The 16,812-nt window shown below is 39.0% G+C and overlaps 1 protein-coding gene across 3 annotated transcripts in view; it reads left to right on the top strand.

The window, feature by feature from the left end:
- Window positions 1-16,812, top strand: part of LAMA3 (laminin subunit alpha 3) — a 289,773-nt gene that overhangs the window by 239,659 nt on the left and 33,302 nt on the right. For all 3 annotated transcript variants that reach the window (XM_037806378.1, XM_037806379.1, XM_037806380.1), the window contains 12 exons: window positions 2,274-2,470; window positions 3,638-3,754; window positions 4,408-4,562; window positions 4,893-5,034; window positions 6,113-6,215; window positions 8,229-8,345; window positions 8,433-8,612; window positions 9,578-9,720; window positions 12,685-12,855; window positions 15,344-15,495; window positions 15,655-15,817; window positions 16,246-16,379. In XM_037806378.1, coding sequence (XP_037662306.1) covers window positions 2,274-2,470; window positions 3,638-3,754; window positions 4,408-4,562; window positions 4,893-5,034; window positions 6,113-6,215; window positions 8,229-8,345; window positions 8,433-8,612; window positions 9,578-9,720; window positions 12,685-12,855; window positions 15,344-15,495; window positions 15,655-15,817; window positions 16,246-16,379 — 1,774 coding nt within the window. The remainder of the gene's footprint in view (window positions 1-2,273; window positions 2,471-3,637; window positions 3,755-4,407; window positions 4,563-4,892; window positions 5,035-6,112; window positions 6,216-8,228; window positions 8,346-8,432; window positions 8,613-9,577; window positions 9,721-12,684; window positions 12,856-15,343; window positions 15,496-15,654; window positions 15,818-16,245; window positions 16,380-16,812) is intronic.

The following is a 16,812-nucleotide window of genomic DNA, read 5'->3' as shown; positions in this document are numbered from 1 at the left end:
TTCACTTACCATACATTCCATCCTAAGTAAATAATCGATGGTTCTCTGTATGGTCATATATTTATGTGTTCACCACCTTCACTACTATCTATATAAGGGCCTCTACATTTCTTTCACAAGGCAGGAGGGAGAGTCAAAGAAGGTAGAGAGGCAAAAGAAAGAGGAAAAAAAATGACAGCTAAGAAGCAGCAAAAGGAAAAATAACCTCAAATCAAAGCAGAGCAAAGAATCAGACAACACCACCAGCGTCAAGTGTCCAACATGTCTCCCCTATCCCCCCTTCTTATCTACATTCACCTTGGTATATCACCTTGTCAGATCAAAGGAAGCATAACACAATGATTCTATTAGTTACAGTCTCTAGTTTATGCTGATTGCATCCCTCCCCCAATGCCTCCCCACCTCTAACACCCTGCAAGGTTGACATCTGCCCATTCTCCCTCATAAAAGAACATATTTGTACATCTTATCACAACCATTGAACACTCTAGATTTCACCAATTTACACAGTCCCAGTCTTTATCTTTCCTCCTTTCTGGTGTCTCACATGCTCCCAACCTTTCTCTCCCAACCGTATTTATGGTTATCTATGTTCGGTGCCACCATCTCCCAAAATTGTGTTCCAAACCACGCACTCCTGTCTTCTATCATTATGTAGTGCTCCCTTTAGTATTTCCTGTAGGGCAGGTGTCTTGTTCACAAAGTCTTTCATTGTCTGTTTGTCGGAAAATATTTTGAGCTCTCCCTCATATTTGAAGGACAGCTTTGCTAGATATAGGATTCTTGGTTGGCTGTTTTTCTCTTTCAGTATCCCAAATATATCACACCACTTCCTTGCCTCCATGGTTTCTGCTGAGAGATCTGCACATAGTCTTATTAAGCTTCCTTTGTATGTGATGGATTGCTTTTCTCTTGCTGCTTCCAGGATTCTGTCTTTGTCTTTGACCTTTGATAATCCGATTATTAAGTGTCTTAGCATAGGCCTATTCAGATCTATTCTGTTTGGAGTACGCTGTGCTTCTTGGATCTGTAATTTTATGTCTTTCATAAGAGATGGGAAATTCTCATTAATTATTTCCTCTATTATTGCTTCTGCCCCTTTATCCTTCTCTTCTCCTTCTGGGACACCAATGATAAGTACATTATTGAACTTTGTTTCATCCTTAAGTTCCTGGAGACGTTGCTCATATTTTTTCATTCTTTTCTCCATCTGCTCCTTTGCATGTAGGCTTTCAGGTGTTTTGTTCTCCAGTTCCTTGGTGTTTTCTTCTGCCTCTTGAGATCTGCTGTTGTATGTTTCCATTGTGTCTTTCGTCTCTTGTGTTGTGCCTTTCATTTCCATAGATTCTACTAGTTGTTTTTTTGAACTTTCGATTTCTGCCTTATATATGCCCAGGGTTTTCTTTACAGCCTCTATCTCTTTTGCAATATCTTCTCTAAACTTTTTGAATTGATTTAGCATTAGTTGTTTAAATTCCTGTATCTAAGTTGAAGTGTACGTTTGTTCCTTTGACTGGGCCATAACTTCGTTCCTCTTAGTGCAGGTTGTAATCCTCTGTTGTCTAGGCATGGTTTCCTTGGTTCTCCACATCAGGCTTTCCCAGACCAGAGCATTATATTATTTTTTAACTGTCCCCTTATCTTCGCTGGATTTTTGAGTCACAAATTAATACTAGCTCTACTATTACAAAAACAAAAAATGGATATACTAGAAATTAAGTAATTATATTTAAGGAAAAGGGCCTCAATAGTTCAAAACTATGAGAGATATTAATTTGGTGCATATTTTTTCAAATACTGATATTCATTTTCCAGTAAAGTAATGGCTCAATGATTAATATACAGATAGTAGCACTTGTCTTTTAGCATTTTATTATTTAAATTTGATATTAGTCTTGGATTTTAATGGTAAATAGACAGTATTAGTAGAGTAAGGAATATACTCCGGCAGGACTAGTACAAGTCCCAAGCCTGACTGGTCATGTAACCTTGAGTAGATCAACTCATTTCCCTGGGCCTCCATTACCTTACCTGAAATATGAAAATGACAATTACCGTTTTCCTGTGGTTCTCAGGAAAGTTAAATGAGTCAGTGTGGGCAATGCCCATAATGGATGCTGTGTAAATGATAGTTTCCTTTCCCAATTCTTTCCTAAGTTCAAGAAAAGCAGTGACATTAGTAGAAACTCAACTCGATCTCCCTGTATAGTCTTTATAAATTAGCTGCGATATATTCATCTCTCAAGTGGAAAACATAAAGTGTTATATTATAGTGCTGAATCGGATAAAGAGCTGGCTGGAAACCCACCAGGCAGAGAACAGTGGACTTGTTAAGAGTATGCAGAACTCTTTAAATGAGTATGAAGCCAAACTCAGTGACCTTCGTGCAGCACTACAGGAGGCCACTGCCCAAGCAAAACGCGCCACTGGCCTCAACCAAGAGAACGAGAGAACTTTGGAAACCATTAAGGTGAGTTCACAGTTGGAATCCACACGCTTTCACAAAGGACAGGAATGAGGGAGGAAAGGATCTTTATTAATAAACTAGCATAGCAGGCTCCTCTCTGTAGGTCTGGTTATACCATTTCAAACTCAAATGGAATGAAGCATTAAATGCAAAACTAAAGTTGTTTCTAATGCTCGGCTACCAGAAAAGATTCCGAACTTAAACCACAGAGAAAGCAGACAAAACTGTTTCATCCCCACCCATTCCTGTCTGAAAGAGTATTGGAGTAATAAGAAGCCAAGTAGATGAGAAGTTAAACTAACGTTAAAATTAATTCAAAGTGCATACTATATGTTTCAAATAGCTTCCTTTTTGTGTCAGATGTGTAAACATTATCATCATCACCAGTAAAGGCATCTTAAACCATTACTTGCTTTACAGGAAATAAGCTAAACACAAGCCACAAACAGGGACTTCAGTGACAGAATTTAGTGCTCAAGATTCTATGGTATATATATATTTTAATGGTGAATATAATATGCTAAAACAACAACAAAAGTGAGAGGTTATGAAATGATAGTAGGATCAAAGAGGAATAGTAGGAATAATACAGGACTGACCTCCCCTCCCAAAAGAAGAACTTGATAAAAGAAGATAATGTGTTAGCAAATGGCTATAAACTTGATTCCCAAAGCCTCTTTAGATAATGACACTTTTGTTTAGCTTTGGTGACACCACCAAGAGAAGGGAGCATGACCCAGTTTTATGGGCCCCTAAACTCTGGCAGTCTGCTAGCCTGGTCTTCTCAGGTCCTCTCTCCTCTCTCATCGAAGAGCTGGCTAGACCATGATTGGGAGACAGTGTGCTGATGGTTGGTGCTTATTTAGTCAGAGTCCCTCGTTCTGTTCCACAAATCAGATCTTAATACATATCCACCTTGGTGGCCCAGCTGACCCCAGGCTAGAGGCCTTCTCCAACAGTGAGGGTGATTGTTTTCTTGGCATATAGTTTGAGGAAACCATGGCAACTGACTTCCCATCACTTTGTAGTTGTCTGAACAATCTTTAGTTCAAGGTACTCAAGAAAACTTTCTGACCGAAATTACTTATATTCTGTGGTCTGGTAAATGTGCCAGTGTCTCCTGATAACTTGTCATGTAGTTTAAGTAGATATTCTTTTTATTCTCTCCAGAGACAAGTTAAAGAAACAAATTCGCTACAGAGTGATTTCACCAAGTATCTTACGACTGCAGACTCTTCCTTGCTGCAAACTAACATTGTGCTGCAGCTGATGGAGAAAAGCCAGGAGGTACAGAAAATACTTGTTTTCTGGAAATTCTAAAAACTACGAGAAGGGCTGACCTATTTTCCCCCAAGAATATGTCTTTTAAATGAAAGGAAATATACCAAAATGTTCATGATGGTTTTCTCTTGGGGAAATGATCTTTCTTCTCTGTATATATTGCTATCATCTAATTTGTCTGCAATGAACAAATGCTACTTTTATGATAACAAAAAGGATAATGCCATTTTTAAAATACCAGGCATACCTTTATTAATAGAAAACATTTAAGACTGACAAATTGACAAAATTTCTTAGAGGCTTAATGGGCATTTTGAAATAATCTTTTATAATAGCTATATCTAAATCAGAAAATAAGTGCTTTGGTTTAATAAAACTTTAATGATGATATTGTTTAATGATGATGTATTTTTTAAAAATTTATCAAAGGGGGTTCCCACCATAAAGAGAATGTTCCAAATGCTGCTAAAACTTGTGGGAATGATTTCACTGTTACTATCAGAAGCAACCAGGAATTAATTGGCCTGGTAAATGGGATTAGAAAACATAATTTCTCTGTATTCTCTCCTGGAAACATGTCATCTATGACAGAGTTCAAGAAAATGGTATATATGTTCTTTGCTAAATTCATTCTCTCTTTGTTTACTTTGAAAAAATAGGAATATGAAAAATTAGCCACTACTTTAAATGGAGCAAGGCAAGAGCTAAGTGACAAAGTGAGAGAACTTTCCAAATCAGCCAGCAAGGAATCTCTTGTGGTGGAGGCAGAAAAGCATGCACAGTCTTTACAAGAACTAGCAAAGCAACTAGAAGAGTGAGTACAGGACCCACTTATTTCTAAGCCATGATGTGCTGCTGATGCACAGCATTGTCCTGAACCAAGGCTGAAATCACTCTCCTCTGCTAGGTGGGTTTCCAGAACAGGGTGGCAGGATGAGGGGCAAGGCCAGTGCCTACCCAACCAGGTTACCAGGTTGGCGTCAAACCAGCAAAAAGAGATCTGATCCCCAGCCTTGTCCTTGGGGCATAGCTGCTAAGTCCACAGCCTCAGGTCTTGATTTGCCAAAAGAAACAGGAAGGCTCGGGTGCCTCAGCTACAGGCAGAGGAAGGCTGCTGGAGGACGTAAGCTGTGTGGTCTTCCAGGATCAAGAGGAATACCAGTGGGGATGAGCTGGTGCGCTGTGCCGTGGATGCTGCCACAGCCTACGAGAGCATCATCAGTGCCATCAAAGCAGCCGAGGATGCAGCCAACAAGGCCAAGAGTGCATCTGAGTCTGCTCTCCAGGTGGGCACCCAGATTCTCTCTGGAGATGGCCCAGATTCTTCCGGTGTGCACAGAGGCAGTTTTTTTAATCAGCACTTGCCATATATATATATATATATATATATATATATATATATATATAAAATAGAATTAAACTTGCTCTAGCTATGGATTATTTCCATACTTACTCGATCTTTTGTAAATATAGTACAATTTAAAAAACCGCTTGCAAAACCAGATAGAAATGCACTGATTATCAATTTTAAACTGAGATAAATGTATCCTGCCTCTTACAAGATATACTTTCATACTGTGTTTAAATATTAACATTTACCAAAACAGAGAGAGATTTTTGTAAACAGTTTGATAAACATGTTCTCCCATTACACCTGGGCATTTCTGTGAACTCTGTGGCATTTTACATGCACTTTATAATATTCCTGTATCTGGAAATAAAGGACAAAGCCATTATAGATCAAAGAGTTGGGAGGCAGGCCTTCTCAGAAGTTTGAAGAATTTTATCTCCCAAAGCTTAAAAGCCTGAAAGCAAGTAACTTCTCTCTTCAGTTACTGTAGGTTATATTGTACAGATGATCAACTGAGACAGGGTAATAGGGACTGGATTTGAGTCATAAAAGGTGGGGTGTAACTTAGCACTAGGCAGGACTTAATGGTTTAAGAGTTTTGAAGCTCTCGCCCGTCATGGCCAAGATAGACCAGGGAGTCTCCTTTTCTGAGCACTCTGAAGGAGGATGGCTGGCTGGCTGCTTTTCTGGTCAAACCATTGTCCTGGCCCTGGGCTAGAAATCAGTGACCTTAAATAAGGAAATACTGAGGAATGAAAATATATCAAGAAGGTACCACAGAATGTCACAGTGTTAGTCATAGGAAGACAGGTCTACCTTTCCAAGCCAAATGTATCTACCTAGAGCTCTAGCTATATCTTCTAGGACACAGTCTTCCTCTAATGCCCTCCTCATGTTAAACCTTATCCTTTAAAGATTAAAGAGAAGGGCTTTAGGATAGGGGAAAAAAATTTTTACTCCATATTTCCTAAGGTATTCCTTATGTTTAAGACTGATAAATGCTCTGCTTTCAGACCATGATAAAGGAAGATCTTCCAAGAAAAGCCAAAACCCTAAGTTCCAACAGTGATAAACTGTTAACGGAAGCCAAGATAACACAGAGGAAGCTACAGCAAGGTATTGGAGGGGCAGGGATACTCAAGGGCTTGGAAAGGACCTGTGGGACAAGGAGGGGCACCCAAGAAGCAAATGCTCTTTTTGAATCTCTGTCAGTGCAGATGGATACTTTTTCAATCCGTTTTATTTTATAGATGTAATACTTCCTCCCAGTATTCTAAATATTCCCTACCCAACATATACTGAATTAGTTAGAGCCTTATAAGTATAAATACATCCTAAGGATAGTAGGTCTGTTTTGACCTGGCCTTGGTGGGGCTATCTTAATTTAATCCACTTATGACCATGGCATTGGAAACCCACATAGCATGAAGTATGGGCAGTGCTGGCTTCTTATTTCAGACCAGGATCATTAGTTTCAGGTCAATAGAGCAACTGCTTCAGAAGTTCTGAAGTCCTAATATCTTAGCAATTAAGAATACCAAAAATCACTATCATTATGAAGCATGAGCGTTTTTTAAACATAAACTTTATCTTTGGAAATTTCCACTTAGTTTATTTAATATAAGTATTTTTAAAAAATAAACTGTCCCCAAAAGATCTGAGCCCTTATCCTCATCTCAGCAAATACCTGTTACTAAAATACTGTCTATTGGTCCCTGGTCTAACATGGTTATCCATGGCCCAGCAGGCAGCTGGGTCCACAGCCCTTGCTCAGCATCTTAGTCTTTTTGGGAGGATTAGTTGCTTCTACTAGTGTTTTAATTTCCTAGCTGCTAAAATAAGGACCCTACAATAGGTTAACTTAAACAATGGGAGTTTTGGGCTCACAGTTTTGAGGCTAGTAGAAGTCCAAAATCGAGACATCAGCAAGGTGATGCTCTCTCCCCAAAGACTGTGGCATTCTGGGGCTGGCTGCTGGCAATCCTTGGTCTTTGGCTTTTCCGTCACACAGCAATGCACAGGGTAGTGTCTTCTCTTTTCTCTTTTGGGTTCCATTGACTTCCAGCTTCTGGCTGCTCCCCATGGCTTCTCTCTCATATGGCTTTCACTCTGCTTATAAAGGACTCCAGTAATCCAACCTGATTGATTTGGGCCACACCTAAACGGAAGTAACATCTTGAAGAGATGTTATTTACAGTGGTTCCACGCCCACCCAAATGCAGACCAAAACCAGAAAAAAGTATGCAAACTGGGATATACAATTCAATCTACCACAACCAGTACATTTCTTCTTTTGCATTTCAAAGAAGTAAATGCATGAAAAATAAAATACGAAAAAATATGTAACAATATACAATCATTTGCCTAGAAAATTTCAAGAGTAAGATTTCCTGGTATGGCATCTGCTCTCTTTACAAACTTTGAGCTTAGAGGTGAGGATCAGTGTTTTAACTAGAGTTAGGATGCTAACTACATTGCTATTTAAACCAGTCCTGGTATAATTTAAGCCACGTATTTGCTGTCATTTTCCATGACCAGAAGGTGGCAGTATTATCAGCAGGCTAGGAAGGCCTGCTAGCTCATTCCTTTCATTGAATTTCTTCAAATGTGTCAGTTTGGATATGAAAGCAAATAAACAATGCCTACTTTGTTTATTTTCTTGGATGGGGCTCTCTCAGCATCACTTCTTTCTTGAACTCTGACAGAATAGGCTTCCTTCCTTCCATCCTTCCTCCCTTCCTCCCTCCTTCCCTTCCTTCCTTTATACATTCACTCATTCATTCATTCATTTAACAGATATGCAGTAATACTAAGCCCCTCCTAGTGCCAGACACTGTACTATGTGCTGGAGCCTCACAGTGAACAAGTCAGGCACGCCCCCTTTCTTCATCACACAGGCTTTTGTCCCCATCAGAGAAGAAGCTGAGGCCCCTGAGTTATCTGGCCTCTCCCTTTCTTCATGTGCCCATCCAAGGAGACTGTTGCCACCAGATTTTGGTGTGTTCTGGCCTCTGTAATCGCAGGGCCCCAGAGCAGAGAGTCTAGGTAAACTGCAATGGGCATCTCTGGGGTGACCCCTGACATGCAAAGTCCAGAGTAATAGCCTCTTAATGCTTTATTTTATTTCAGAAATCAGTCCAGCTCTCAGCAACTTACAGGAAACCCTGAAAATCGTGACTGGTCAGAAAGAGCTGTTAGAGACCAATCTCACTACCATCCATGATGATCTTCGTGGGATACAGAGAGGTTACAGTCACCCTAACCCATTGTACTTGCTTTCTGTTGTTGAACATTTTAGATCCTTACCCCTCCCTTTTTGTATACACTTTTTAGAGGATATCAGTGGCATGATCAAGAGTGCAAAGAGCATGGTCAGAAACGCCGACGACATCACAAATGAGGTTCTGGATGGGCTCAACCCCATTCAGACAGATGTGGAAAGAATTAAGGATACCTATGGGAGCACACAGAGTGCTGACTTCAACAAGGCCCTGACTGATGCAGATAACTCAGGTATCACGCCTTCTTTAGCCAGAATGTATCATCCGTTCTCTCTACTCTTATGAACCTTGGATCCATTAAGATTTTTCCCTGGTAAAGTCTGAACACACAAATTAAAACACTAGAAAATAGTGTCACACAATAATTTCAAAGGCTATAGATATTATATTAGTTAGATTAGGAGGATCAGATGGATTTTTAAAAAATCCATTGACAATGTTATTGACTTATAGGGTGGAAGTATAGATCCTTGAATCATGAAATGTTGAATTATGATTGATAATAAAATCAGAAAAGAAAGATTTTTTTTTCCTATATTGGTTGTATAATTTTCCTAGGGCTGCTGTAACAAATTACTACAAACGTGGTGGCTTAAAACAACAGAAATTTATTGTCTCACAGTTCTGGACTCTGGAAGTCAGAAATCATATGCTGTGGAACAGTGTACTCTCTGAAGGCCCTAGAGGAAGACCTTTCCTTGCCTCTTCCAGCTTCTGGTGGTTACCAACAATCTTGGTATCCCTTGGCTTATGGATACTTACTCCACTTTCTGCCTCTGTCATCACATGGTGCTCTCCCTATTTGCCTATATCTCTTTTCTCTTCTTATAAGGACAACAGTCATTGGATTTAGGGCCCACCCTAGACTAGTATGACCTCATCTTAACTAATCACATCTGCAAAGACTGTTTCCAAATATGATCACGTTCTAAATTCCAGGTGGACATGAATTTGGGGGGACAGGGGCACTGTTAACCCTGTACAGTGGTCAAGAAAAAGGTTTGATACCTAGATTACAGAACAAAATCCATCCCACATTTAGAAAAGATATTTATTACCTAATTCTGATCCATCCTGTCCAACAATTGGGGCCCAAACAAACCAACCACCTGACAAATACTCTCAGTAAGAAACTTCTGTATTTAACCTTTTTCCAAATCACAATTACAAATTTCAGTTTTCTGATTTTACTAATAGTAAAGAAACTAACCAACAACCTGCCTGATGTTTTGAGCAAGATTGAAAGTATCAACCAACAGCTTTTGCCTCTGGGAAACATCTCTGACAACGTGGACCGTATCCGAGAACTAATTCAGCAGGCCAGAGATGCTGCAAATAAGGTGAGTATGTCACCACATTGTCAGTTGTCAGTTGTTGGGTAAGTTACCATATACGTCAAGAAAGAAAAGAGATTTTATTTACTCAAGAATAAGTTGTCCTTCGTGCTCTGATTTTTTGCTTGAAATATGAAAGTTGATTTCCTCCTGATACCATTCAAAGGTGCGTATCAACTTAAACCCCTAAATTATCAGGTATGTCGGGGACCAGAAGCCATTTCCTTCCCACTGAGTTGATGCAGGCAGGAAGAAGGCTGGGGCTCCAGGCCTCAGTTGGTGAACAGTTATTGTGAGTTCAAATGAGGGCTCTGTGATCAGAATGTGCTAATACGATATTGCACAGGAGCCACTTTCTTATTCTAACTTGAAAGTCGTAGAATCCACCTCTTTTGAGAATAGAGGAATAGTTTCTACCAGCCTGGAATGTCCTGAACATTGGATTACAGCTGTCTTCCATCATCAGAACACTGGGCCATTAGCCTTTCTAATATTAACCCACAATATTTGCTTGAATTCCTGACATGACTCTCTTACAATTTGGCTTGTCCTAAAATAATGTAAATGAAATTTCTTGTATTTTTCAATAGTCCCAGCCAGCCCCCTGTGAGATGTTTGAAGGAAGAGGGTTGGGAAGCCAAATCAGGATATCACTGCTCCATGGCTGATTTCTAGGCTCAGTATTACTTCTTTGTTGCCTTCAGAATCTGCTCTTTTTTCTTGGAAAGAGAAGTGCTCGCAACATAAAACCTTTAGCAGGAAAATTTTAAGAGCAAAAAGCCAAATTTGGAAGAAACCACCCTTTTCACACCCTTTTACATACCTCATAAAAAACAAATGAAAAAAATGTAGGAAATGTTTACCCTTCTATGTTTATTCACTCATTCATCCAACGTGGTTTGAAGTGCATTGTGACAAAGTGTTTAAGCACTTATACTCTGGAGCCAGACTGTCTTGGGGTTTATTTCTAGCTCTGCCACTTATGAGCTGTGAGGACTCAGGTCAGTTACTTCACCTCTCTGTGCCTCAGTTTCTTCATCTGTAGAGCAGGGTAAAATAACAGTACCAACCTCATGAGATAGTTAGGCTTAATTGACTTTTTATAGAGCAGTGCCTAGCGAAGAGCAAGTATAAGGTGAGTAGGAAATAATAAAATGACAAATGATAGAAAACACTTTTGAACACCTAGCTTGGCCCTGGTCCCTTCTGGGTGCAGAGGATACAAATATTATTAAGTCATAGTACTGAGCTCAGGTGGCTCCCCAGCCACTGTGGGAAGCAGTTAGTGAATAGTCTCCTATGCTAAGAAGCTGGAGAGAGGTCGTGCAGACACCTGGTTGTACCTGGAAAGGTTCAGGCTAGCACTAATGAATAGCACTAAAAGACATGTAAAAGAATGCTCATTGTACCATGGTTTATAATCACGCACAAGAAAACCTGGAATAAAGTCAATGCCCATCAACAGAAGATGGATACGATTGTGATCAATTTATATAACAAAAGATTACAGAGCAATAACAGTGAATGAGCTTGAGTCACTTGTGGCTTTTATCAACATGGTTAAATCTAAAAACAGTGCCAACTAACAAAAGCAGGTTGTTGAAGGATATGTACAGACTGAAACCATTTATATAAAAATATTTAAAACATGAAAATATATCAATTTCAATTTATAGATACATGTGTATTTAGTAAAAAGTATAAAAACATGCATAGGAATTGTAAACATTAATTTCAGGATAGTGGTGACCTCTGAGAAGGGAGAGAGGAGAATGGGAACAACGCAGGATACACGAGGGCTCCAATTTTATCAGTAATGTTTAATTTCTTAAGATGGATGATGGAGATATGTCCTTTTTTTTTGTATGCATGAAATATTTTCTTAGTTTAAAAAATAAAATAAGAATAAATAAGAGTTTACCAGGTAACAAAAATCAGAAGTACATGCCTGGAGGATGCATAGAGATGTGGTTGAATTTCCTGGAGGGCAGAGGGTAAGTAGAAGAGAGAAGCATAAATGAGCCTATAAATGGGGGTGAGGGGAGCTCAGGACCTTGGAGGGACTCCACCCCACCCATCTTTCAGCCCCTGACGTAATGCCATGTGTATACAAGATCCTTGATAAACATTTAATGCTTGATAAACAAAATGTAGAGCTGGTGTAAGTATCGTTCCAGGAGTGTTACTCTCTAGATTGTGAGAGAACATTTATTTTCTGAGTTTTAGAGCAGAACTACCCCAGGCTTGCTCCATGGACCAGCACTGGTCCTTGACAAGATAAGTATGAAAGCTGAGAGTAAATATTTAGATACTTTTAACAGTTTGAATCACTTCAACATCCAAGCATGTGCTCAGTGGGCTTGAATTTTTTTGTGCCTTTTTTAAATTTCATTTTTCTAGTAATTTCATTTTTATTTTATTTCCCAAAAGTATCAGCCCATGATAGATTAGGAAAAAATGGTCCTTCCCTACAGAGTTTGAGAAGCACCATGTTAAAGAGACTTATCGCCCTCATTTTTAAGGACTGAAGGACGTAGTAAATGCAACCCTAACTTATAATACATTTTAGGAAACATTTCCTTTAAAAAGTTCATTTTGGAAAAATGTTTCCAATGTATTAGTGTCTGCTATATACCAGGCAACATGCTAAGTGCTTCCATATGTGTTAGCTCATCTGCACAAAAACCTTCCAGGGTTGGAATTATTATCACCAGCTCAGAGAATTACATGCACTTATGAAAGATCCCTGGTTAATAGACAGGAAGGACATGAATGCTTTATTACCCACCTCTGGAAACAGCTTTTTGAGTTTGTAATGAGGTCTAGGAGACATTCACACTGCCTGTGTCAAAACAGTTTGGGAAAGCCTGAAATAGAGTTAAGACGAATAGCAACACAGTCCCAAATTACCTCTCTGAGAGCACCCATTTCTTCCTAGAATGTTTGACACCATATATCTCTTTCCCACAGGTTGCTGTTCCCATGAGGTTCAATGGGAAATCAGGAGTTGAAGTCCGATTGCCAAATGACCTGGAAGATTTGAAAGGATACACATCTCTTTCTTTGTTTCTTCAAAGATCTGAATTAAGAGAAAATGGCGAGACTGATAATATGTTTGTGATGTACCTGGGAAATAAAGATGTAAGTATTTCTTTGACATTTCTCTTGTTTTTAGAACGGAATATGTTCTTTGAGATGCGTGGGTTCTCCCACTCACCATTGGCACAGCAAGGGGAAATCTCTCCAAGGCGTCATGTGTCTATTCCCATGGCCTCCGCACCAGCCACCTCCCTGCTGGGGTGGCAACCACAAGGCACCTCCCGTCAGGTGTGGATTGTTACCTGCTGGTGGCACTAGCAGCCTCCCCCATGGGCCGACGGCACCGCCAGCCTGAGGGCACCTGTGTGCATGTGAGCACCTGTATCTTGGGGCTAGCGAAGGGCACCTTCGCCTCACACTCCCAGGGTACCCAGGCCAAGGCTTCACGGATATCAGCTGCAGCCCCTCCTCACAGATGCACGGACCACTCTCCTCCTCAGAATGCCCAGCACAGGCCCTTTCCTAGACAGTGCACCCGCTGTACATGAGGAATGGAGTGAAACAAAGGCTCCCTGGCCTACCTAATAAGAAAAAACCTACCCGTTTTTTTTTTTATAAATCCACATTCATCAAGCCACAACTTTTTTTGAATGGCTGGTTTTACCTTTTAAGTCCTCCTTTTAAAATCCACTTCTTCCATGGAAATGTCAGACGAAGAGGTCTCCAACCAGGTTAGGATATATTGGTGGGAAATGAAATCAGTTCACAAAAATACTGCCTGGTTAAGAAAGTGTTCATTCTCACCAGTGGACATTGTATTTAAAGATTCTTAAACTTGAACATTATTGTTAATTAGTTTTTCATGCTTCCAGGCTCTCGTACTTTATTTGTAGCTTTCTTATGACATAACTTTTGCCTTGTATTCTGACAAAATGCACATAACTTTATTCTTTCAACGTATTTATATAATATACTTACTATGTGCCACAACCTGTATTTATGATAAACAAGGATTTGTCTCTACCTTAAGGAGCTCATGTTCTAAAATAGAAGAAACATACAGTTGTCTCTGCTCATGATAACACAGGCTGCTGGGTGTTTAACAAAGGCAGGCCCAAAGTGCCAAGAACATGTCTAGTAGTGGGAGAACAAAAATGGCTTATTTCCATAAGCAACAAAAGAAAAAAATAGATATAATGGGACCTCATCAAAATTAAAAACTTTTGTATATCAAACGACTTCATCAAGAAAGTAAAAAGATAACCTACAGAATGGGAGAAAATATTTGAAAAATACATGGCTGATAAGAGTTTAATTTCCAGAATCTGTAAAGAAATTCTACAACTCAACAACAAAAAGACAAATAACCCAATCAAAAAATTGTCAAAAGACTTGAATAGATATTTCTCCAAAGAAGACATACAAATAGCCAAAAAGCAGATGAAAAGATGCCCGATATCAGTAGCTATCAGGGAAATGCAAATCACAACCACTCTGAGATCCCACTTCACACCCGCTAGAATGCCTACTATTTTAAAAATAAAAAACTGTAGAGAAGATTCAGAGAAATAGGAACACTCATTCATTACTGGTGGGAATGTAAAATGGTATAGCTGCTGGGGAAGACCGTTTGGCATTCTCAGAAAGTTGAGTATAGAATTACCATATGACATGGCAATCCCACTTCTTCTAGTTAAAAATATACTCAAAAGAATTGAAAGCAGGGATTTGAACAGATATTTGCACACCAGTGCTCATGGAGCATTATTCACAATTGCCAAAAGATGGAAGCAACCCAAGTGTCCATCAATAGGTGAATAGATAATCAAAATTTAGTATATACATCCAACGAAATATTATGCAGCCATGAAAAGGAACAAGGTTTTGATCCATTCAACAAGATAGATGAAACTTGAAAACATCATGTTGAGTGAAATAAGCCAGACACGAAAGAACAAATGTATGATCTCACTGATATGAAACAATTAGAATAAGCAAACTCATAGAGTCATAATTTTGAATATAGGTTATCAGGGGCTGGGGAGGGCTAGGGAAGGGGGAGTTAAAGCTTAATTGGTATAGAATTTCTCTTGGGGTGATGGAAAAGATGTGTTACTTAATGATGGTGATGGTTGCACAACGTTGTGAATGTAATTAACACCTCTGAATTATATATCTGAATGTGGTTGAAGGGGAAATTTTTAAGTGATATATATGTTACTAGAATAAAAACGTAAAAGAAAAAAGAAAAACTAAAAATGTTTTATCCCCCTTACCCAGCTAAAATCTGTTGGAAGGCTAAGTCCATATCTGGTTCATCTTTATGGTAGGCAATTGGTAAATATTTGTAGAGTGAATGAAAGGGGTAATGAATAAATGAAGGCACTATAGCACAAGCACAAGCACAAACAACTCAGACACGATTAATTAAGCATTCTGTATTATTCCATGAAAGGCTGAGCCTCATTTATTCTGATGGCCCAAAGGCCTATTGTATAAAACTTGTGAGTTATTTGAAGTGCATTCTCATGGGATGGAAATGAAGTGAACTCGGTGTGTGACATGCTCTGAAGTGGCCTTTTGTCCCCAGGCTTCCAGGGACTACATCGGCATGGCTGTGGTAGATGGTCAGCTCACGTGTGTCTACAACCTGGGAGAGCAGGAGGCTGAACTCCAGGTGGACCAGATCTTGACCGAGAGTGAAACGCAGGAAGCTGTGATGGACCGGGTAAAATTTCAGAGGTACAAGTCCAGTTGGTTATTGCTCGTTCTTAACCTGACCTACACATGGAAAGTATTCTACCTGTTGCTAAACTCCATCTTTTGTATCTTGACTTTGATGACTTTTGATTGTTTCATATATTTTTATGTAACTTTATTTTATAATTTCTCTGTAAACAGAATTTATCAGTTTGCAAGGCTTAATTACACCAAAGGAGCCACATCCAGCAAACCAGAAGAACCCCAGTTCCATGACATGGATAGTGGAAAAAGCAACACTCTCCTCAATTTGGATCCTGAAAATGTTGTGTTTTATGTTGGAGGTTACCCACCTGATTTTAAAGTAAGTGTAAATGTTATTTCACTGAGTGAAAATATTTAAATTGTGATTTGGTATAATGAACTCATGTCTCTATATTAATTAGTAATTATATATAAAAATGGGTTTGACTATATATTTGTAAAGTATTTCCAGTGATAATAACAGCTAACACTTACCGAGAACTTCCTATGTGCCCTGCACTGTTCTAGGCTTAAGTATATTAATTTAAAAAAGTATCGTTATACAGATGAGGAAACTGAGACAGATGTTTAGTAATTTGCTCACGGTCACACAGCTATATGTGGACCTGGCTCCAAAATCTTAACTTCTATGCTAAATGGCCTGCAAAATGTGATTGATTTACACACTTTCTTTGCCAACCTCCTGCTCATTGCCCTTTGTTCAATTAGTGGAAGATTTTTTTTTTTTGTTTTGTTTTGCTTTTTTAGCTTCCCAGGAGACTAAAATTCCCTCCTTACAAAGGATGTATTGAATTAGATGACCTCAATGAAGATGTTCTGAGCTTATACAACTTCAAAAAGACTTTCAATCTCAACACAACTGAAGTGGAGCCTTGTAGAAGGTACATAAAACTTAGAAATTAGTGTCTCTGTGACAGTGATTTGGTAACTTGCAATACTTTTTACATATAATTAAGGGATGGGTGGGTGAGATGCTGTTGGTATTGCTAGTTGCTTTGAGCCAATAGTTTTAAAATTATGCTTGCATATGACGCTGGTAGTGTACCCTAAAATCTTATAATGGCAGCCTTCTCCTAATTTGTATAAAATATTAGATCAATAAAGAGGATTTACGATTTTTAAAAAGTAACTTTTTTTAGGGTTTTGATGTCTCCTACTACAAAATATTCGGATTAGATGGTGCATGATTTAGGCACAAAATTATATATTTATTATATGTTTCAAAAAATTAGTGGCCCACAAAGTGCACCATGACTTTCTAGGTACTCTGCCACCTGAACCTGTTTGAAAATTGCCACTTTGAGCTATTAAACT

This window comes from Choloepus didactylus, chromosome 16, assembly GCF_015220235.1.
Source record: "Choloepus didactylus isolate mChoDid1 chromosome 16, mChoDid1.pri, whole genome shotgun sequence".
In the NCBI taxonomy this organism is placed as follows: domain Eukaryota; kingdom Metazoa; phylum Chordata; class Mammalia; order Pilosa; family Megalonychidae; genus Choloepus; species Choloepus didactylus.
Note: the sequence above shows the minus strand (reverse complement) of the source record. Positions and strands in the feature narration are given on the sequence as shown.